The 24,107-nt window shown below is 40.1% G+C and overlaps 1 protein-coding gene across 5 annotated transcripts; it reads left to right on the top strand.

Moving 5' to 3' along the window:
- The first annotated feature begins 785 nt into the window (after positions 1 to 785).
- LOC135615278 (protein disulfide isomerase-like 5-4) lies at positions 786 to 23,362 on the top strand. 5 transcript variants are annotated; one of them, XM_065113550.1, is made up of 15 exons: positions 786 to 964; positions 1,707 to 1,797; positions 2,940 to 3,034; positions 9,946 to 10,003; positions 11,592 to 11,776; positions 12,998 to 13,055; positions 14,719 to 14,759; positions 14,856 to 14,930; positions 17,368 to 17,424; positions 21,182 to 21,248; positions 21,404 to 21,550; positions 21,940 to 22,164; positions 22,702 to 22,863; positions 22,937 to 23,014; positions 23,115 to 23,362. In XM_065113550.1, the coding sequence occupies exons 1-15, from the start codon at positions 924 to 926 to the stop codon at positions 23,190 to 23,192; spliced, it is 1,458 nt and encodes a 485-aa protein (XP_064969622.1). In that variant the 5' UTR covers positions 786 to 923; the 3' UTR covers positions 23,193 to 23,362. The 5 variants fall into 5 exon arrangements, with proteins under 5 accessions (XP_064969622.1, XP_064969623.1, XP_064969626.1 ...); XM_065113551.1 differs by lacking the exon at positions 786 to 964 and adding an exon at positions 988 to 1,128; XM_065113552.1 differs by lacking the exons at positions 786 to 964; positions 1,707 to 1,797 and adding an exon at positions 10,993 to 11,320 and having other exon boundaries at positions 2,952 to 3,034.
- Positions 23,363 to 24,107: the final 745 nt, after the last annotated feature.

Here is a 24,107-nt window from a genome sequence, read left to right as displayed (position 1 = left end):
ATCTCAAGAGAGTCCTTATTATAAAGAAATATCGATTAATGTATAAATAACAATCTTTCTTTTGGTATTTTACCAAAAAACTTTATAATAATGGATTTTTATCGGATGATTCCCCTTATATTCGTTTTTATGTTGGGGCACTTTTTTTTTTTTTTTCCCAACTTGGACGAAAATATTCTCAAAAACATTTCCTAAAATATTTTAATCATACATTCTATTCAAATTAAAAAAATAATAAAAAAATGATACCAATCATCTTAGAAACATTAGGACATGACTTTAAGATGATTAATATTTTTTATTTTAAAAATTTTATAATAATCAAATATCAAAATTAAAGATTTTTTTTTGAATAACATATATGATCAAATCATTAGGTAAAAATATCGAGGATTTTTTCGTCCAAATAAAAAAAAAGGGATACCACATGGAAGGCATCATCCAGTAAAAAACTAATATTATAAACTTTTTCAGATAAAATGTCTATTTTTTAATTACTCAAGACTTTATTTCACCTATTTATGCATTGATGCTGAACTCCACAGATTTCTATATTGTACGAATAATTTTCCATGCAAAATAAACTTCGATCTACACAACTTTGCATTTTCCTTGAAAATTCCTATTTCAAAATTCGAAGATTTTTTTATTTAATGTGTCGTCAGACGCTGAAATATTAACTGCGAATAAACAAAAATCCATTGACCTTTTCCTTTTAATTTATTATATATATATAATTTTCTTGATGGATTGGGTTCTTATTCGAGGGTAAAAGTAATTGGTAATAAGAGGATTATCGAAACTTAAAAGCGGAAGGGAGAAAGACGGAGCCTCCTCTTTCTCGTTCTCGCCCTCACTTCGTTTCGGATTAAGATCTGAAAACCCTAATTGATTTGACGAGGAATCTCCCAGTTTCGGGAGCCATGATCTCCGCAAGCAAGCTCAAGTCCGTAGATTTCTACAGGTTTGATCCTATGGTTACGCACCGATTCCTCCCCAAGATCCCCGCTTCCTTCTGCAACAATGCTGTTTCCTGCGGACGGACGCTTGTCCTGATCCCGTGACTCCTTTCTTGTTGTTTCCAGTAGATGTTCCTTCGGTTTGGGATGATGGATTGGAGAGATGAAGGTGGAATCCTGGACGTTTCTAATTGTTTTTTCCGTTAGTTCTGTTGTTTCTTGAGTCTTGGTTCACCGGATTGACGATTGGTGAAGGGAAAGTGGAATCTTCGACATTTCTAGTTGATTTTTCGTTACTTCTGTTGTTTCTTGATCGTTGTCGCAGCTATCTGAGGATAAATTGGGGAATGCTAGTGCTTCTTTGCTGATTCCAATCCCTAAATTTTGCTAGGAGAGTGAAATATGAACCGTGTCGCGTGACATGTTAGATTGATGAACTAATACAACTTTTGTGTTTTCATCCATGTCCTTGATCCCTTTATGGATTTTTATTTGTGATGAAGAGTCAGTACATACTTTCTAAGAAAGTAGACGTCATTCCCAATTCAGGTTATAAATTAAATTTACATACTGGTGTAAAAGAAACGACCTTGTGATGAAGATGATACAGTTTGAGACGTATCTGAACCATATATTTATGACTTCACAATGAATCATTTTTTCAAACCGGGAAATATTTTTTTTAGAGAACTACTGCAAAGCTACTTTGCTACTTGTTGTCAACTAATGCTTCTTTTTCAATTACAGGAAAATACCTCGAGATTTGACTGAGGCATCACTTTCAGGTGCAGGATTATCTATCATAGCAGCATTCGCCATGATGTTTTTGTTTGGAATGGTTTGTCCTTTTCCTTTTTCTGTTTACTTATTTACATGATCGTCTGGAAGAAGAGAAAAGAGATGAAAGAGCATGCATTTACACCCAACCCCTTGCAGTCATTGGCGGTTTAGGATGTATTTATACTCAACCACCTACCATGTCGATGTAACGTCTGCTTATGTGGCCTAACCACATGCTAATGTGGCATAACATCTGTTGACATTGCTCAACCACCTGCTAAGGTGATGTAACCTCTGCTGATGTGGCTCAACTGTCAACCAAACACAGTTCAAGTGCTCCCTATGTGACTTACACGTCGTAGTCGACCTGCTGATGTGGTGACCTTCGCCGCTGAGGTGGAGGTGTCCACATGTCAGTCTTGGGATGGTTCATTTTGTCCCCTATCAATGATCTCTTCATATTTTGTAATAGAAGGATAGAAGACTGTTAGGTGCCCTTATGACAAGGGATGACAGTGGGTTGGTAATTGGAAATTTCACCAAAAGTTTAGCCCGATACAAGTACCTACCTTCCTATCTGAACCCATCCTAAACTCAATTAAAGAGTACATAACCCAAGTTTAAGTGGGTTGGTTAGACCTGAGTATCTGCAAAAAATGTGTCATCATACATAGTTCACACTATGAATGAACATGGTAGGGTATGTCACATGAATTGACTAACCACCTAGTTATGCCAACTCATACCCAAACTCAACTTAGGTACCTCCTTCGCCATCCTAGTTTGTCTCTAACCCAATTAAATTATATTGGAACCTGGTTTAAGTGTCAGATATGCCTAGGTCCTACAAAGAGCCTATCCCACTGTCATCTTTATTTACGAGATTCCGTGTTTTGGTGTAATATCTGAAGCAAGAATTTCTCTATGAAATTTTACTCTTTTTGGTTGTGATTAGCCATCTTAACATAAGGGCTCTTGCTACAGTGGATAATTTATAAGGATCTTAGCACAATCCACAAAAAATTCTTTTATTGTGCTTTATGTTCCTACATGAACAATGGGAGCTATCTTTAAATTCAGTCTTTTGGTTGAAAAAAAATCAAAACTTTGATCCACTTCATCTTCTTAGCAAACAATAATTCCTATGTCATACTTGTGGATATTTGCTTGTCATAGCTGTGGCTCAATTTTTTTTTTCAGGAGTTGAACAACTATTTGACAGTGAGCACATTGACATCTATAATTGTTGATAGGAGTTCGGATGGGGAGTTCTTGCGCATTGATTTCAACATAAGGTTGAACGGTGCCGTTCATCTTTTCTGAAATTTATCTTGTGAATGATTTGGAACTGCTACCATGATCTACAGATATATGCTTGCTAACACTTTTTTATGCTGTATGCCTACTTTCGCCCTTTCTGCATTAAACATCCATCTTTTAGATATGTGCTAACAGGGATTCTGATATCTAAGTTCTTTAAAAACCAACAGTTTATCTTTAAAGCTACTACTGTTCGGAGATTTTGATTTATGAGACCTTTAACAATTTGGCCAGTGTTATACTTAAGCTACTATTGCTTGAAGTGTTAAGCCCTTGGTATCAAGAAGTTGGGAGTTCCATACACCTTGAAGATTATGTACAAGTGTCATAACAAAATAACACATCTTTAAAGACTCTCAACTTTGTTTTTGTCAATGTGCTACATAATGTGAATGGTAACTGTACCATCTAGTTTAACATATAATCTCTGGTTATCAAACACATCACGTGAACACAAACTTTGGATGTAGGGGTAGGACACAACATGACATGGACAAAATTGTGAACAGAATATGATATTTATATATAGTTTTATATTTCGGGAAGGTTTTTATTAGTAAAGACATGAAAAGAAAAAACATAATGAAAAGTCATTCACATCAATGATAGTCACATCATGCAGTTGGCACACCTCTGTGCTAACGAACATAGGCCAAATTTTGGTTTTTTTATCCTGACACTTATAGTATCGGTGTGGTGGAGGAGGAAGAAGGAAGGACGAAGAGGAAGAGGAAGAGGAAGAGAAAGAGGAGAAGAGACATACCTGAGAAGTGATTAGGGCGAAGATCATGTGTGGCGGTGTCCAGTGAGGTCGTAGCAAGCAGAGGTCGCTGGTAATGAAGGCATCGATCATGGTGGGAAGACAGAGGTGAGAAGTCGCAGTGAGAAGTTGCAGCATCGATTGTGGCTGCATGAGAAGCGGAGGCAGCACGAAGGGGGATTTAAGGTTTCCCACTTTCCCTTTTATATTGGCAGACCAGACTGGGGTGGGTCCACATATCGGTTAATGCTTGGAACGATATGTGCCGCCTGTTTCGTGCCGGTCCATGTGAAATGGAAGTCCTTGGTTCTCACCAATCTTCATGACATGATATGCTTCATTACCTACACTTGCAAATTGGCTTTGTAGTGGTTGATTTATGTCATTAGTAAATTAAAGGCCAAAGTACATGTTGCCGCAATGGAATCCTATTATATATGCAAAAAAGGTGCCAATCCTGCAAATTATATTAATCAACAGTGGTATGGTACTGCTGCCAAAACTTTAAAACATTATATTAATCAACAGTGGCATCGAAATAATGTTTTAAAGTTTTGGTAGCAGTACCATACCGATCCCTGGCTTGACTAGTATGGGTTTAGTACCGACCATACCAACACATTGTCACGACCTTAGCTGGTTTTGCCTAAGGCGTGCGGCACCCTCGCGCGTCCGTCCGCAAAGGTCAGCCTCCCCGAAGCCTCCCATTGTCCCTTAGGACCAACAAAAGAGAGAACGGGTTAAAGAGAACGCCTCAATCGGGATCCACAAGCAAACATGTCCGAAAAACACTTCATAGACAATGCAAATTACAAACAGACTTTACAAGCTCTGAATAGTGGCACAACAAAGGGTAAAATGGTCCATTACAGACCGAAAAGCTCTCGCACGTGTCCACATGACACAACCTTTATTTACAAGCCTAAAGAGGCTACCAACCCAACTAACATGGGACTATTTAGCCTTCGGCCGCCCCTCTACCTGCTGTACAAGGCATGAACATGCCAAAAGACAACGGACAGACATAAGCATTACATCCAACATCTTGTTTAGAAGTTTGTCTGTTACATTCTCCCCCACTTATCCCTTCGACGTCCTCGTCGAAACCTTTGTGAACACTGCAACTCTTCGCCTTTGCTGAGTCTTCAATCTTCCGCTCCAGCTGCAATGCGCCTCCTGGCTCCCAGCTGCTCTCCGCTACTGTTTCTGAGTAGTCGAACCTTTGATCCGCCATGCTGCTTCAACTCGCCAATGACTCTGACTCTGGTGTGGGGTTGGCTGAGTTGTGTTGATCCTCGTTGATTCCTGCGGATCCACCAAATGAAGGAAAAGACCATTCTTACTGCGCCAGTTTCTCAAAATTTCCACATGCTGCTTGAACTGGGTGGATGCTTGTTGGAGCTTTAACGAGCATCGCCTCGCAAACTTCTGAAGTTTTGGGTCCTTCCTCCATAAAATCTGCTCATTGACTCTTCTTTCAGTTAGTTGTCACATCCAAGTAGGTTCGCATCACTTCCGCTTTCGATTGGCATTTCGTTGGGAAATGAAGCGGACAATCTACTCTCAGTAGCACTGATCACCGTTGGTGAGGATTTTGACAACTATTGTCTTCCATTATCTTCGAAGGGTCTTTGAACTTGTGCAGAGCTCCTCTGCTGGATAGATAAGAGAACTGGGGTACTCGGTTTCGCCCATTCTCTTAAGAGTTGAGAAGGCAAAGGTTACTTGACTTCGCCCGCCTCCTCGAGGTTGTACTTCATGCATCGAGCTGGTTACTGGCCTTCGCCTGCTCTTTGCTCACACTTCTGAAGCACTTGAAGTGTTTGCACTCCTTGCGTTGAGTTAGCTACTGTGATTCACCTTCTCAATGCCATTGAACTTCTGGAATGCAGGAAGTTTTCACCCCAACTTGGAGTAATTCTCTGATAGATGAGGTCGCCTCTGGGATTGTACCGTCTTCTCCATCAACCCTGCCGCCTACTCCACTGAGTAGCAAAGGTACAGCACCACGTACTGCCTGCTTCGTTCCTTGGTCGTGCACTCTTGCATGACCCGAAGTCCTTCACTTACGGCTATCTTGATGAGAAACTTGTTGACACCGGTCTTACGAAGTTTCTTGGCCTTTGCCCTTCAGCCTTGTCTCGGTACTTGGAGATTGCCTCTGCATGCTCCACCTCCTCGGCCCCTTTCACGACCAAGCGCTCTTCCTCCGTGAGAGCAAGGGATCAATGACTTTGATGGAAGTCCCGCCTTTGCGGTACCATGGCGCTGCCATGCCCATGGCCCTACCATCCGTCGCCTCGCATCTGCATCCCTTTTCTTCACGATCAGTAGATATGTCTCCGTGGCACTCCTCTGAGTCCACCTCCATTCTAACTGATGCTTGATTTTGGGTAGCTAAGTCCCTCTGGACTCGTCGTCGCTTCCTCGCCCCTTTCGACCTCCTGCTTCAACACATCTGTGTTCTCCAAGCAGTCTGTTTGGTCGATGGAAAGACAGACTGCAACTCTCATGCATGGCCTCTGCCATCACATTGTAGGGTTTGCACCGATTCTGTTCTCCTTAGCTTCCTTGGTAGCAACGTTCGTTTACTCGACCTTGTCCTCTGACTTGTCGGGCTCCCTTAAGCGAATATGAGCTCTGGAGCAGTCCAACTCTCCAGCTGCTTCGATCATACCTCTGCATGATCAAGTCCCTCTCATGGGACTCACTGGTACTTGCATTCGAACTTTTCCCTTGGTGGAACCCAGCCCCCATATGCTGATGACCAAGGTTTTCATCCGATGCAAAATTCGGTGCACGCCCGGAAGACCCGCCTCTGCGGTACCATGGCCTTCACTCCTTGAATCCATAGCCCTTCTTGCCGTCGTGTTGTTCACCAAAGCGGAGCTCCCAGTAGCTCCCGATCATACCTCCATATGATCTAGTCCCTCCCGGGACTATGTCGTGTGTGTCGCATTGCCACGAACTGTTCCACCACGATCCGCTGCACCATGTCGCCTCCTGGTGACATCTCCATTGCATTTTGATCCTTGTGGAATAAACTCGAATTGTGAACCCTCCATGTGTGGCCTCTGCCAATACATCGCAGGGTCTCCTCCACCTTCGATTTTGTTCGCTCCTTTGGCAATCGACCTTCATCCACCCACTCTTGGGTCACACCTAGATGAAGCACCGCTCTAGGACAGTCCGTCGCCTAGTAGCTCCCGAAGTCCACCGACTTTACTGTAATTTGTGCACCATTGTCTGGATCCTGGGCCTCTGCCCCTACCAGCACAATCTCCGCTGCGCACTGCTTCCTTCATGGCAACTTGAACGGCAACACTGTGGCATATTCTTCAAGAGTACCCGCCTCTGCGTCCTCTTGCCCCGTGCTAAGGCCTTCTGAACTCAACTTCGCCTCCGCAAATTGAGTCGCCTTAGTTCCTCCATCAAATGCTCCTCCGAGATAAGGTGCATGTGCCCCGAAGCTCCCTTCGTCTTTGGCATCATGCAAGATGAGTCCGCTCTGTCAAAATGAAGGACCCATGGAACAGCATGATTCTACTCCTGCCTCTGCAAGAGTTCATGTCCTTGACCTCTGTCTAGGGAAAGCACTGTGCCTCTGCTCCATGTTCCAACTTCTATGCTGGCTCCCTTCATGCGGCTTGGGTACTTCGCCAAGTTATACCCAAGTTGCTCCGCTCCTCGTTTTTGCATTGAGTCGATGGTGGCCCTCGCGCCTACCATTCCACGGGTCAGCCCTCCCTTGAGTCCGATCTCCATATCGACTCCAAGTGTGCCTCCATTTGAGTTGCTTTGGGTCGCTCCCCCACTTGATCTCGCAATGCATCCACCAATGCATTCTCTCAAGCGAGATCATGCGACGACTCCTCGCCGCTTGCTCAGTCCATCGAGCTTCGTGGAGTTGTTGTTTTGTTGAGGTACTCCTCCTCAACATGTGCAGTCCGTCGCACATGATTCTCCCTCTGGAGAGCTGAGACTTATCCCTCCTGGATAACTGTCCCGTTGGAGCAACATCTCTCTTCGTTTCGGAGACCACCATCCCCTTGGACTACTCCGATCTGCTGAACAAACTGTGCATTGTTCTGCCTCTTGCAAACGCACTTGCTAGATTGCGCCTCCACGTCAATACAGCCACCGCTGCACCCCTCAAGGCCTAGCAACATGCTGAACTCGTTGCACACTTCAGCCTCCTCCGGACGTATCCTTCGCATGTCGAAGAGAAAGTTTCAATGCTCCATGGCGCCGAGTCTCGACCGCCTTGGGATGGCCACGAACAATCCATCGTCCGCATACAAGCCCATGCATGAGTACCGAATTCTTCAAGTTAGCAATTCCCCTCACCTCTGTGAGCTTTGCACAACTCTTTCGGTCGCTGAGCAACTCATTCCACTTTGCATGGTCTCGTCCTTTGCCAAGCGCCTCGCTTGCCTTGAGCACCATCAAGTAAAGTTGTCAACGTTGAGCCGTAGCTCAAACTCAGCCATCCCAACCTTTGTGCGCTCCAAATTCTTCCAAGCTTGCCTGTTCTCGTGGTGCCTCTTGCGCGAAGGGTTGGCCATTCCTCTGAATGCCAATCTCAGATGCCCGCTCCTCTGAGCGACTCTTTTCCCTACATCTCCATGCCCGTTTTCCCTCAAACGGTCGCGCGTGTGCTGACTGCCCTCAACGCAGCCCCGCTAGGTCCCCCACGTTTGCATGTCAAGTGTTTCTATGAGTGCTTGTCCCGCTCTGATACCATATTGTCACGACCTTAGCTGGTTTTGCCTAAGGCGTGCGGCACCCTCGCGCATCCGTCCGCAAAGGTCAACCTCCCCGAAGCCTCCCATTGTCCCTTAGGACCAACAAAAGAGAGAACGGGTTAAAGAGAACGCCTCAATCGGGATCCACAAGCAAACATGTCCGAAAAACACTTCATAGACAATGCAAATTACAAACAGACTTTACAAGCTCTGAATAGTGGCACAACAAAGGGTAAAATGGTCTATTACAGACCGAAAAGCTCTCGCACGTGTCCACATGACACAACCTTTATTTACAAGCCTAAAGAGGCCACCAACCCAACTAACATGGGACTATTTAGCCTTCGGCCGCCCCTCTACCTGCTGTACAAGGCATGAACATGCCAAAAGACAACGGACAGACATAAGCATTACATCCAACATCTTGTTTAGAAGTTTGTCCGTTACAACATGGTACCCACCAATATTATTGATCGACACCGAGAAGGCGGGAGGAGGAGGACTAGGAGAAAAAGAGGAGGAGAAGTACCTGTGAGTGGACGAGCGAGCAGCGGGTGGCACAAGGTACCTACCGAATGGGGATTCCTTGGGGGGGGGGAGGGGGGGGTGGGAGAGGTTTATGTAGGTCACTGAGAGATAATCTGTGAATTGGACTGGGCAAAAAGCCTGGTTTGCATCTTGGTTCCGGACAGTATTTTGGACTATGATCAAGACAGAGTGTGCAAGATGTTTCATCCTTAATAATTTGATGACTATCAAAAAAGAGAAAAGAAAATGTCTCACAACTCATCTTAAAGGAGACAAACATAAAAAGTTCTTTAACTTGATGATCCAGCATGGTGGCCTAAGTCTCATCATTGTTGTCTTCATCATCATACCTACAATTGAAATTTTGTCAGGTGTAGAGGCACATCAATGATTAGAGATGAGTAAATTGGATGGATGGACCACATTGAGGATGACTTCATGCATCATGTCCAGAGATCATTGGCAGTTCTAGTTTACTTTCTTGAGTACTAAGGACACAAGATAATAGTCAAAACATTAACTCCTCCGAACTCATAAACATTTGGTACAATTTTAAATAATTTACTCGATAATTCAGAAATTTATTCTTTTTATAGTATATAAGTTGAAAACTAGCTTCAAGTTCATCTTGTTATTTTCTAGATGGTGCTATAACATGGTGCTTTGCTCCTTCTGTGTCAAATATCTGGAACATTGCCTATCTGTTAATTTGACATTTGATGCGTCGTACTTGCTATGGTTAATGCAAATGGACTTTATCTATCGTCACTATAGGTGTTTGAGCTTTTTTTTGTTGCTATAGAATCATATTTCTTGGATATTCTGACTGTTTACATGTGCTTTTTATTTGTAGTTTCCCGGCATTATCATGTGAATTTGCATCAGTTGATGTGAGTGATGTACTTGGAACTGTAAGTTTCAATCTTTATCATTGACTATCATTTCTTCTATGGATGCCTTTTTTTATTATGTATTTTGCAATCCCTGTACATCTAGTAGATGCTTCTCTAGTTTATGAACTAATCATGGCACATTGTGCAACATCATCATCATGCTTGAATGTGTTGGATCAGATGACAAATTTAATAATTCAACTTAGTATGTGATATTCGAAATAATAATATACATAATATAATAAATAAATTGAATATGATAAATAGATTATACAATAAATGTCAAATGTCTATGATGATCATGACCTTTTCTAGACAATCTTACAATTTAATCCATGACAGAACTTATATTATGTATCAATCTTAAAAAGGTTTTTATCTAAAATGAAGTTCTATGCAGAGCAATGTTATTGTGCCAGCATATGATTAGACATAATTATACTTAGATCAGATCCGTCTAGACGTAGCTTGACCAGTTCCCTAAAAACTCTTGGTTGAACCTAATCAATTTAATATGATGATTAGTTATGTGTTATCCATAGCTATTGGTTCATGTAGTCGACCAGCAAAAGATCCATGTAGCTGACCTGAATAATTAGAAGTTTACGGCTTTGTTGTTGTTGTTTCTATGGGTTATCCACAATAGGTTTTGGCATATTACAAGTTATGGGATAATGGATTGTGAGTTATGGAGTTGAGAATCTGGATCTGATCAAGATCCATAAGTTATTGGACTCCAATTTGCAACTAAATGGATTCATGTCTGATCCTGCTCACATTTACAAGTTCAAAAATTATAAACATTTTATTCTTTCCTTTTTTCCTTTGTCATTCAGTATTACTCTCTTCCCATGCTTAGCCAACATGCCATTGCCATGGTCCCCCTTCACCCTAGTAATGACAACTATGGATCTTGGTTCATTATTTGCATGAGGAATTGCAAGATGAGGAGTTGATCCCTAATGTAGATGATGGCTCTTAGTGATGATCACTAACAATGGTTACAGCCTTGCAGGTGATAATTGGTGACGGATGCATCTTGTCATCGAGTCTTCATTTCTCGACAACGATCACAACAATGATGTAATGTTGATGTGGATAATGTGTGTTGCCTATGAATAGGTCATTAAGGGATCGGGGCCATATTGGACTTGTAGCCCTCTAAAATCAGGTCCAATGGGCTCAACAATATGTAAGGGGCTATAGCAGTTTGAGACCATGAATGTATATCAATATGACAGTATTTGGAACTTAGCCAAAAGAGGTGATTCCACCCCTATTCATATCTTGACTTTAGAGATCCACCAACTAATTGACAGGCTTTGGAAGAGAAGGGTAAATGTTTACCGAACTCGTTCACTATATTTTTCTACACTGAAGTTGTGGTTATGGGCTTTTTTCTTTTTCTTGCTTTTGTTATAAAGCTAGCAGAACAATGTACATTATTATATTAAATGTTTCAATATGTATCTGTTATTTTTATCTGACATCTGACATGGTCTGCTTTGATTTCCTCTAGTTACAAAGTGAGCTTCAATAGCTTTACCTGGGATATTTTTGTATTTCAGTTTGGATTTAACTGCAATCCACATTCAACAATTTGCAGAACAGGTTAAATATTACAAAAACAGTTCGAAAGTTTTCGATAGATCTGAATCTAATTCCAACCGGAGCCGAGTTTCACTCTGGACCGATTCCAAAAGTTAGTAAACATGGAGATGATTCTGAAGAAGAATACCTTGTTGGTTCAGATTATTTGACTGCTGAGAATTTTGAGAAATATGCACATCGGTAAGTATTTAATCTTAAATTGATTAAATAATTATATATACCTGATATTATTTTGATTCATTTGTAGCATCAGTATCCTCTATACAATGGCTGCATGATACTCAAGCTATTCTAATTACTTACAGATACAGGAGGTGGGATTTGCAATTTTACCATTCTATTTTTGCTTTAAGCTCAGGAGTCACTTGATTCTGGAGTCATAATGACTAGGACCAGAGGGAAACCTATATTGAATACTTTGAAGCCAGCCAGTGTGATCTTATCTGAAAACACTTGTTGTAGTTTTTCTAGGAAAGAGTAAAGCTCTTATTTGAGCAAACTTAACTGCACAAGGTTAACTCGTTTGCTTGTCGAAATTTAAGTTGATTCAAACCTAATCACTTAAAGCAGCAATCTGACTCTGGATTAGAGAGTATGGATTTTTTTTTACTGAACAATTCATGTATTTGTGTTTTATAAATTTCTAGACATAGAGTTGGTTGATTGTTATTGACAGGATTACAGCTGAAATCCATCTGAGATGTCAATTGTTTTTTTTCCCCTCTATGATTGCCTATCCTGAGGACAGCCATTAGGTGTAAGACAGTTTGGCTGAAGCTTGAACATGGAGACCAGTGAGATGAGGGCTGACAAAATAGCTAGGTTCAAACATTCTCTTGATGACATAAAAAATCAGCTAAGAGGTTGAATATATAAGTCATTGCTTTTCTAGAGAAGAGTTATCAACACCCAAAACTTAGGATTTTAGCTAAAAGCTGAATGTAGTTGGACCAGTTGGCCGGTGTATACCTATTCAATTAGTTAAACAAATGTGGACTGAGCGATTCCGGTTGGTCCAATCTGGAACAAGGGTTATATCTAGGTAACTCTAATGAGTCAGTCTTCCTGTCTGCTTATAATAGTTAGATATGGGGATACTAGATGGTAAACCTACCACTTGGTATCCTTATTATTCTATTTTTTTAGCTATTTTCCCCCTTTTTTTTAGAAAAATCTTCATTCCCATGTCCTCTCCTGCTCTTGCTCCCATTCTCTTCCTCCCTGATGCCTAGTCCCTACCGCTCTATCGCTGCCCTTTGATATTCTATCATGGTACATGATCGTAGCCTCTTTTTTATGACACACCATGCCATATGTACAAATTTGGTAGGAGCATGCCCATCTATTAGTTATTACCAATAGCAATTTCCTTATACACATTTGTTAATAATTTTTTTGCAGGTATTCGATCCTAGTTGTTAATTTCTTTGCACCATGGTGTTATTGGAGCAATCGCTTGGTAATGCTGCCTTGTCTAGCCTTGCATGAGATATATGATGTTAAATGTTAACGTTTTTTTTATGTTATACAGTGTGTTGGACATATATTTGATCTAGTCTTTATGAAAAGCTACTTATACATCCATCAGATTATGTATTCTTGTCTGTTACAAAGCTTCATGCTATGTTGACACAAGTGGTCATTGTATAATATGGGGAGAATATAATAGTGAGAGAGAGAGGGAGGGAGCAAACAATAAAAAAGAAAAAAAAAACATAAAAACAATAGTTAACTTTTTTAAAATTTTTATAATCAGCCTTGAAGTCCAGACATTTTGAGAGTTTAGTAGAGATGATCCCACTACCATAGTGATGTAGTATTGTTCAATTAGAGAGCAGTTGGACATATTCATGTAGCTTGAAGCTAGTTCACTCTTTTATGTTCTCTTATCCAGTAAACTTTGCTTTTTCTTTTTCTTGTTTTTCGTGTTGGCACCCCATTTCAACAGGTGTTATTTGCTGATGGCACCTACTGATTTGGATGTGAATTGACACATCCATGTTGTAGAATTTTGATCTTTGAGTTTTAGTTTTTTACTTGCCATATTCATGACAGATGTTAGTAGATTGAACATGAAAACTCGAAGAGGCATGAGGCATCCATGAAATTATCACTGCACTTGCTTTCTTGTTTTTGACAACAAATACATACTACTACTTTGGAAAAAACTAAAGAGATTATAATTAAAGAAGATGCTACAATCTCCTTTGCTAGTATTTCAAAAGTAAATAGCAAAATTACCTAAGCTCAAGTTAATAGTAATATACTCATCAGACCTTACAATTGAAGTTTTAACCCACATCTGATATGGAATTAAATCAGGGTGTTACAAACTTGCAATCTTCTTTATTTAAGGGCTTGATATCATCGTTAAGGTCCAACATAACCCAAAATCAGACCTTAGCATGGTGCATGTGAGAATTAGCCCAGCGGTGGCTCGACGTTATGTCATGCCCTCCAGTCTCGTCCACGGATAACCCTTTTCTACTCAAGCCTCTCAAAAAGTGGTGTACCCACTATACGAGGCTCCCGGTAATATGATGTTTGAGGAGCGGCAATATACATAGCCTTACCTTTAAATATTTAAGAGGTTGTTTTCGTAACTTGAACCTTGGTCTCTTAGGTTGCACAGGAGCAACCAAAATGAAACTTGAACATGTGAACGAAAATGAAGAGACCTAGTTTTCTCGGAAAAATTGTCACGTACAAGTGAGTTCTATATTTACAGCTTGTCCTCTTACTGTGCTGTTGACTTGTGAATCATGTGTCATCAAAATGGAGCATGCTTATAAGAACACTTCCATAAATTAGTGACATTTCCTAGCTGATCAAATAAAAAGCTCTGGTTGATTAAGTTGTAGCCGTTAGCATCCTTATTTATAAATAAGCTGAATCCAGTATATGAACATATCCTTAATATATGTGTTTCATGTACTGCCCCCAAAACTTTTAGTAATTGGGCCCCACATGAGTTACTCATTTTCCTGATGGCGCAACGTTTGAGAGTTACATTTTTAACTTTTTTTGACTAGCCATTATTTATGATGACATGTTTCTTTAATGAATGCTTTGAAAGGGTTGTATTCATTTTCAATCTTTGTATGTTTCATCATTTGTTTTAGAAACCATCATGGGAGAGAGCAGCTAAAATAATAAAGGAGAGGTATTGTTTTCAGCTATATCCTATTCCATTTTGCTTATTCTTTTGTTCTATTCTTGAGAGTTATTCTTTTTTTCCATTGAATATTTGTATCTTCAGATATGATCTGGAAATCGATGGACGGATTTTGTTGGGAAAAGTTGATTGCACTCGAGAAGGAGAACTATGCAGAAGGTACTTTCCATGGCAGCGACTTCTCTTTTTTAAACTTTATCATGTTAATTAAATTTAGTTATAAGTTTTAAATGCAGTAAGCTTTTGTATTATTCTGCTAACCACTTGAGGTAGTAGAAAATTTCCAGTTATATTATTTATTTTTGGAAAGTTTAGAGCCTTTGGTTGATGAGTCTGTTTCATAGCTTTTGTAACTATGATATTAGGAAACTGCAGCAGCTTTTTGGTTAATAGCGCTTACGATAAATAGAAATAACCAGATGGTTTCATTATAATCGAAGAGCTAATAAGTTTATGGTTATTTTAAGCAAGGTTTGCAGTCTCAGTTACTCTGCCAGTCCATTCTGGTGTACCATGTGTTGGTATGCTAGAACGTACCATGAACCATTGGTATGCTAGAACGTAGCATGAACCATTGGGTGAGGGAGAGAGAGAGAGAGGGAGGGGGGGGGGGGGGTGGGGGGCGTTGGGGGGGGGGAGTGGAGGAAGAAGGAACTGAAAATAGAAGGAAGAAGAGGAGGAGGAAGACGTAAGAATTGGAGGAAGAAGAAAGAATGAAAGAAAAGAAGTGAAAGAGGTGGCCTACCAGAGTGTGGGCAGCAAGTGGGGGCCATGCGGGGGCCTCCTCATGAGTCATGTCCCTGTCCTAAATCCTAATTAGAAGACAAAAAAATAAAGAATTAGATTCGACCACCCAGTTTGGGCTGGTCCATGTACAAGTACATGGCCGTATCCGTAAATACCAGCCAAACCATATTAACCTAGCTATTTTGGCAAACCTTGATTTTTAGAATATTATTTCTTGACCTTTAGAATAGTCTAGCCAAAGCTACACCACTGCATTTATGGGGGGTTGGGGGGGGGAGTGGAGGAAGAAGGAACTGAAAATAGAAGGAAGAAGAGGAGGAGGAAGACGTAAGAATTGGAGGAAGAAGAAAGAATGAAAGAAAAGAAGTGAAGGAGGTGGCCTACCAGAGTGTGGGCAGCAAGTGGGGGCCATGCGGGGGCCTCCTCATGAGTCATGTCCCTATCCCAAATCCTAATTAGAAGACAAAAAAATAAAGAATTAGATTCGACCACCCAGTTTGGGCTGGTCCATGTACAAGTACATGGTCGTATCCGTAAATACCAGCCAAACCATATTAACCTAGCTATTTTGGCAAACCTTGATTTTTAGAATATTATTTCTTGACCTTTAGAATAGTCTAGCCAAAGCTACACCACTGCATTTATGACCTTTGGTTGATGAGTCTGTTTCATAGCTTTTGTAACTATGATATTAGGAAACTGCAGCAGGCTTTTTGGTTAATAGCGCTTACGATAAATAGAAATAACCAGTTGGTTTCATTATAATCGAAGAGCTAATAAGTTTATGGTTATTTTAAGCAAGGCTTGCAGTCTCAGTTACTCTGCCAGTCCATTCTGGTGTACCATGTGTTGGTATGCTAGAACGTACCATGAACCATTGGGGGAGGGAGAGAGGGGGGGTGGGGGGGGGAGTGGAGGAAGAAGGAACTGAAAATAGAAGGAAGAAGAGGAGGAAGAAGTAAGAATTGGAGGAAGAAGAAAGAATGAAAGAAAAGAAGTGAAGGAGGTGGCCTACCAGAGTGTGGGCAGCAAGTGGCGGCCATGCGGGGGCCTCCTCATGAGTCATGTCCCTGTCCTAAATCCTAATTAGAAGACAAAAAAATAAAGAATTAGATTCGACCACCCAGTTTGGGCTGGTCCATGTACAAGTACATGGTCGTACCCGTAAATACCAGCCAAACCATATTAACCTAGCTATTTTGGCAAACCTTGATTTTTAGAATATTATTTCTTGACCTTTAGAATAGTCTAGCCAAAGCTACACCACTGCATTTATGATTGGCTTTGTGCTATCTCAGAATTGCCAAAAGACCTTGAGGATTTAGGAGGGTTGAATCATAAGGTGTATCAGAACTTGAACAAGAATGTAAACATTTTACATGACATTCAATACTGTTTTCTCTTAACCATTTAATTTCTTTTGGAACGTTATTAGAACTTACTTTGAGGTCGACTATAAGCTAATTTTGTTTACTTTATGGTTTATTGTGCCTCAACTAAGCACATTTAATAAAGGAAGAAATCATTAGAAACAGGGAGAAGAATGCAGACAAATGAATCCCGATGGACGATAAGAATCAGAATCATGATCAGAAGAACTATATTCTTAATTTGACTTTGTTTTTTTTGTAGTACATTCTTTACTGTGGAAAACTGAATCATGAAATATGTATCACTTGTATTCATGATAATTAGAAACTTAGTTGCTTATACTTACAGAACTTTGCCTTATGATTTTTAAATATTCCAGTACTTCTCATGCTTTGATTCTTGATGTCATGTATGTTGTCTTTGATCTTTGAAGGTATTTTCAGGTATATTAATTTGGCACAATAAAAAAACTTTGCAGGCATCATATTCAAGGCTACCCATCTATTCGGATTTTCAGGAAAGGAAGGGATGTAAAGTAAGCGCAAGTCTTTACAAACTGTTCTACATTTATGATGACAGATATGCTAAATTAACTTCTTTATATATAAGCTACAGTTTGTAAAATAATGTGGTTTATCATGGTATTTAAGTGACTTATTTACAAAAGCTTGCTAATTATAGTTCTTAGTATTTAGCTTTGAAGTAATGAATGCCCCAGTGTGGATAGATTGTCATTGTCCAAAGTCTTTTTATTTACATATTCATACAATGGAAGCACCTGAAAGCATTTAAAGTTCTATCCAGTGTAAATGTTGAATTAAATTCTACTTATCTTGCATAATTACTTGTAGGATTTAGTTTTTATTTGTTTTATGGTGGTAACATACGCCATAGGATTTCTTGTTACTTATTAATCCAATTGGGCAAAATTTTCTAGTATTACAATTTTCATGGACATACAACACAATTACCTGAGTGTACTATTTGGCTAGGAGATGAGTTAGATATAGAGGGATGAGTAAGAAAGATAAATGTGTTTCCACAACCAATGATTTAAATAGGTGCTCGGGCACTCGCCTAGGCGCTTGGGCGAGGCGAGGCGAGGCCCGAGTGCCTCGTGTGTAGACCAAGCGACGCTTCAATGAGGTACTGCTTGGGCACTTGCCCGAACCCAGGCGCTACGCGCTTGGGTGAGTGCCAAGTTCAAATAAGCAAACCGAACCAGACTTACGTAGTTTCCTACCCTCAAAAGCCACCCTTCACACCTGTGTGATCCTGAGCCAACCCTAGCGTTGCTTCTGCCTCTGTACTCGACGCTTTTTGTCGCTGCCTCCGCTGTAGATGTAGCCGACCGAGCCTTCCTCTGTCGTCGACGGACAAGTCTGACGACCTAGCAAGAGCCCATAGCTTTCTTCCGTAGTCACTCCGTGTGCAATTCCTTCCATTGTCGAGGGAGAGGACCACAGGTTCCTTCGCCACCGACGGATACCTTCTGGAGCTTCCACCACTGTCGTCGCTGTTGTCCGCAGCTTTTGCCACTGTCGCTGCTGCCATTCGCAACGCTGCCGTAGCTATCTTAAACTAATCCTTCGTCACTATTGCTACCAGCTTCTTACTGCTGCCTTATCACCATTGTTGCTATCACTTTCTGTCGGTTTTTATTATCAATGACCCTTTTATCCCCCTCTATTACTGTTAACAGTTCTGGTCTCCCCCTCGAACTACTATTAACAGTAAGTAATATACTGTTGACAGTATATTTATAATTTAATATCATATTTTTATTAATATAATTATATTTTTAATTATATTATATTTTTTATATTTTAATATTTTAGGGCACCTCGCTTCGCTCGGGTGAGCGCCTAAAGCCTCGAGCATTTTGGGACTTTGGCACCTTTTGACGTCTAACCCTTTTTAAATCACTGTCCACAACTTTTTTACCTGGCCAATCCTATTCCACTTAATCCCTTTTTCATGGCCATATATCTTTATGGCTAAGGAATGGAAGATGTTTCTCCCGTTACGTGAATTAAATGTTTCATTTTATACAGGAAAATTCACCCCTTTGATACATATGATATAATGTTGTGAAAATATGATACATAAGAAGTCGAGTTCCTAGAAGACTTGAAATCTTAAATATGTTCACTTATTGTATTGTTGTATAATTTGTTGTTGGCGTCATGGTTTTCAATCTTGACCTCTTGCTGATACTGGTTTTCAACCAAATTGGTACAGTACTAGTACAAATTGGACTGACAAGTTCGAGTTTTGAACCTCTCCAAACCCTTTTAAACCATGTTTTTTTAATCTACATGTGCTTCAATAACGATTTAACATGTGTGTTTAAGACTTATTACTAACCATACATCATATATATATATATATATATATATAATGTATAATGTATGATATTTCTCTCAAGGAAGTCTGTTTTGCTTGGAGTGAAACAAAATAGGCGGTATGCATTGTTCTAGGTGTGGACCGGTATGCGGACTACCCTGTTTCGAGTGATCCAGTCCAACTTAATATAAAAACAACAAAAAAAATTAAACATCGATTAGGGCTCATGAACATGAGTGCTCTTCTCACAGGCCATGTGGAATCGACGTCGCCTCGTTACTGTTGTTCGTTGTCGTCGCCGTTGTCATTCGTTGCCGCCTACCATGCGAGGACGCTCCCTCTTCTTCTTCTTTCTTTGTCCACTGTCGTTTGCCGCCGCCTACCTTCCTGGTATGGTCCCTTCTCTTCTTCCTTCTTCCTTCTTTCTCCTCCAATGCTCCCGCTCCCTCTCCTTCTTTCTCATCCTCCATAGGCTTCTTCTTCCTTCCCTTCATCTTCCTTTTTATTCTTGTTCTTCCTCCTCCAATATGCCTTCCTCTTTTTTATTCTTTCTGCTTCCTCCTCCATCGTGCCTTGCTCTTCTCCTTCATCTTTGAAATGGTAGGATGTAGTGGTATGGTACATGGTCAAACTGGTATGGATCTATTATGCTACGGCATTCCTTGATTTCTCTTACCTCCATTTGATATTAATGAACTATTTTACCACTGTTGAATCAATCAGTGATGTATGTAGCATCTTGGTCACTAAATTGGTTTTGGTAGCATTTGCTGTATCAGCATAATAGGTTTAGGAGCATTGTGGTTGCTGATGTGAAACCAATTGTATGTAGTACAATTATGATGACTGGTGAATAGTACACCTATCATCATTAATTGTTGTTAATAGCCATACAAGCTTCAAATATAACAAATTTGGACCAATTATTGATGTTATGTGGCCCATGAAATATGCATTGGTAGGAAGGTTGTGATGAGAAGAAAAGTATCTCTGACTTGACCTCAGCTAAGCTTTCGCATCTCTTAAAGTCATCAACAGTCTTCCTCTGACCCTTGCCTTCATAAATTTTTATGGTGGTTGTGGACCCATGATAATTTCCTCAGTGGCACAGTATATCCATGCTCCTTGTCCAACTGTACACTGCTGTGTCATAGAACATGTGTCCCCTTTCCATCATTATAACTACTGAATACATTGCTGTTATGGTTCCTGCTATCACGGATTGGGTATTAAATAGAGAAGTCTTGTAATCCTCGAACTCTTGCACATCATTGTTAGCTAATGGGTCCTCTGCTTGTGGTGTGCTGATCTTGGCCTTGTGTGGATAATTAAAATTACTGATGTTAGCATCTTAACAATGGGTTTGATAAACAGGAATAGTGCCACTAAGGTAACACCCAACCCTAGGTAGATTGGGTGAAAAAAAAGGAGGAATGAAGTGAGGATGACAGGAGATTCTTTCACATGGATTTGTTCACATCATCAGAGTTGTTCAATGGATTGATCAAGGGCACTATCTTTCTTTTGATAAATCATGCTAGTGGATTTGGAGTCGGGATCTTTTCATATGTTGCTTCAAAGATGAGTCTTTAAGTGCTTATGTTCATTTATTGATTCAAGAAGGCGAACAAATGCAACCTTTTGTTTAACTCTGTTTCTGCTGATGGCCTGTATGATCATTTTAAGGATGGGCATGAATTACACATTCCATGAAATTTGGTGCATCTTATGGCTTCTAACATTCTCTTTTCTTTCTTGTGTGCAACAACTTTATGCTTATTGACCGCAGTTCTGATAAGCTGAAAGTAGATTTTCATTCATCTTTTCTAGTAACTTCTGATTCTTTTTTGAAATCCACTAGAAAGTCTGTGAAATTACAGAATCCCTTTGATTACTAGATATGTTTTTACTTTCAGTAATTTCTGTTACATTGGCAAATGTCACAGGGAAAACCACGGACACCATGAACATGAATCTTATTATGGAGAGCGTGACACAGATAGTTTAGTAGCGGTATATGCTGGTTGCTCTAGTTGAATTATTTAATTTCTGAAGCTATTATTTAACATTATTTTCTTATGCTGTTTCATGTTTATAAAATTGAGGTTCTTTGATCTCATTCACCAAACCAAGACTCTATGAACTTATTGTTGAATTGGAAATTTTAGGCAATGGAAACTCTTGTTGCTCCCATTCCAAGATACTCTAGTAATATGGTATTGGCTGATGAGTCAAATCACTCTGTGGAGACAGCAAAACTTCCTGCACCATTGACTAGTGGATGTAGAATTGAAGGATTTGTACGTGTTAAGAAGGTAAACACCTTGTCACTTCTGTATGAGATAATGTGCAGTTCAAATATCATTGATTACATCTTTGCTTCAGACAATGGACAACTGTAACAAGAGGTAGCAGACCTTATTTTTTGTTCAGCTAAACTGGGTGACTTATAAGTGCTTTCTGCTTGTTTACTCGTACATACAAGCCACTCGTTACTTTGTTGAACTTGAGTTTGTTGATCGTTTTATGGCATAACTCTATACTGTTCCAATGCATATATGTCAAAAATACTTGGTGTTTGTTTATATTTAATTTTTTATGTTTCATGCTTGTGTATTCACTTTTACATGTTAAACTAGAGATGCAAGTTTTGTTTTTCTTTTGGCTTAATTTTAAAGTTTGCTTTTGTTTGCTAATTATTTAGGTTCCTGGCACTCTTGTCGTCTCAGCTCACTCTGGATCACACTCCTTCGATCCATCTCAGATAAATGTATCGCATGTTATTTCACAATTTTCTTTTGGTAAAAAGCTCTCGCGGAGGATGCTGTTTGAAGTGAAGAGACTAACACCATATCTTGGTGGAAGTCATGATCGGTTGATGGGCCGATCATATATTATTAATCATGACCATGCTAATGCTAATGTCACTGTAAGTTTCAATAACATCTCTTCTGTTGCTTTATAGTTTTCTTCTTTAGGATTCTCCATCATCCTCGTCAGGCAGCTTGTTTGATGTCAAGTGACTGTAAATCCAAATCATGATATACTAACCAAAAAGAAGTGATCTTGTCCTTAACCAAAAAGAAGTGATCTTGTCCTTTCTTGTATCTTCTCACTGATGCTTTTCACGATAGTTAAACATAGATGGCCATTTATGGAAGCCATTAAACATAATTTACCTATTAAGAATTTGCATGGAGAAAGGAGACAGGCTTTTTGTTTGCTATTCTAAATTAGCCTAGATCTTTCTTGCTATCAAATGACTGTTTTGATCAAGATTAACATTTGATAATGAAGATGTTTTGCAAACCACAAGAACAGAGCAGCAACAAAAAGAAAAACATGGGTGGTGTTTGATGCAACCTTTATTTGTGTAGCTTAAAACACAGATTTTTGTAGTTGAGTTACAGATAAACTTTCTGACTACTCGATAAATTCTGACTATGGCCTTCGTCTAAATTTGCAGATTGAGCATTTTCTCCAAGTTGTAAAGACTGAAATAGTGTCGAGAGGATCTTCTCAGGAACTCAAATTGCTCGAGGAGTATGAGTACACAGCCCACAGTAGTTTGGTGCACAGTCTATACATTCCTGTAGCCAAATTCCATTTTGAGCCTTCTCCCATGCAGGTTGGCATCTGTTGCTTTATCAACTTGAACAAAATTTAGATAATCCATACTGAGATGCTGATCTACATACCAGGTTTTGGTAACTGAAGTTCCGAAATCCTTCTCTCACTTCGTCACCAATGTTTGTGCCATCATTGGAGGTGTATTCACGGTGTGCACCTGTTCTGCTCAGCTGATGATGCATGCTTTTTGTTGCCTTGCGTTATTCTTCAGAACGCGGACTTTGCTGAATTGTGAGTTTGATTTTTCAGGTTGCAGGAATACTGGACTCCATTTTGCACACCACTTTACGCCTTGTGAAAAAGATTGATTTAGGCAAACAATTTTGACATAGAAGAATGAAATCAAGCACTCAATTCTTTGTTGATCCCATTAGGAATCATGATCATGCGTTTCTTGGTGAAGTTTTCAGCAAATGCAGCAATAGCCATTGTATTCCTAATTTATTATGATTTCTGCTGTGGAAGACATTTCTTCCTGAGCATTCGCTCTTGAGACCGCCGAGGTATAATTTGTTCCATGTCAAGTTAGTAAATGAAATGACAGGAAAGAGCTCCTTAGCATCTTTTGGGTTATTGAAGTGTTCTTACAAACCGCAAAGAAATGACTGCGTCCCATTTCATTTCGTTTGGTTTGGACTCCCAAAGGGAAATAGATAGCTCTTTCCTGTCATTTCGTGTGACATTCCTAATTCGCTGGAGGTATGAGCTACTTACTGTCCGCCATGCCTACATAATACAACTGCCAGATATGCGAGCAAAATAACGGTTGGGTCGTGAGATCCAACGTTTTACCTACTTGCATTCCTGTCTGTATGCTGACGGGCAGTTTGAGATGTTCAATCTTACACTTGAAAGGAACTCCTCCATGGATACTTGTAGAAGAAGGTGCAACGACAGACGCACAACAATTCAATTCCATGCCCGATAAGCAAATAAGACAGCTGCATGAATCGAATTACGCACATCCGATCCTTCCGCTGCAAATAAAACGAGATCCGAGTGACGGTGATCAGATTGTAACTGTTGAGCGGCAGGTCGATCGGCTAGAAATGGTAGAGAGAGAGAGAGAGAGAGAGAGAGAGAAACAGTGATTCGGCAAGACAACAAAAGCCGACCGTAGTGAGTTTGAATCTATTGCTCCAAAACAACCACAGTCCGCCGATGGTAGCGGTTCTGATCACCGGGAGCGAGAGTAAGAAACTAGAATCTGGTGCTTTGTTTTTTTTTTAATATTTGTGGGGC

The sequence above is a fragment of the Musa acuminata genome, chromosome BXJ2-6 (genome assembly GCF_036884655.1).
Source record: "Musa acuminata AAA Group cultivar baxijiao chromosome BXJ2-6, Cavendish_Baxijiao_AAA, whole genome shotgun sequence".
NCBI classification, from domain to species: domain Eukaryota; kingdom Viridiplantae; phylum Streptophyta; class Magnoliopsida; order Zingiberales; family Musaceae; genus Musa; species Musa acuminata.
This window is presented reverse-complemented; position numbering and strand designations above follow the sequence as displayed.

Bases quoted from the DNA above. Each gene is read 5' to 3' on its own strand.
- LOC135615278 (XM_065113550.1), top strand. From the start codon at position 924: ATGATCTCCGCAAGCAAGCTCAAGTCCGTAGATTTCTACAG. The intron at 11,777-12,997 runs GTAAGTATTTAA...ATTTTTTTGCAG, and splicing joins TTTGAGAAATATGCACATCG to GTATTCGATCCTAGTTGTTA. The intron at 14,931-17,367 runs GTACTTTCCATG...AAAACTTTGCAG, and splicing joins GAAGGAGAACTATGCAGAAG to GCATCATATTCAAGGCTACC.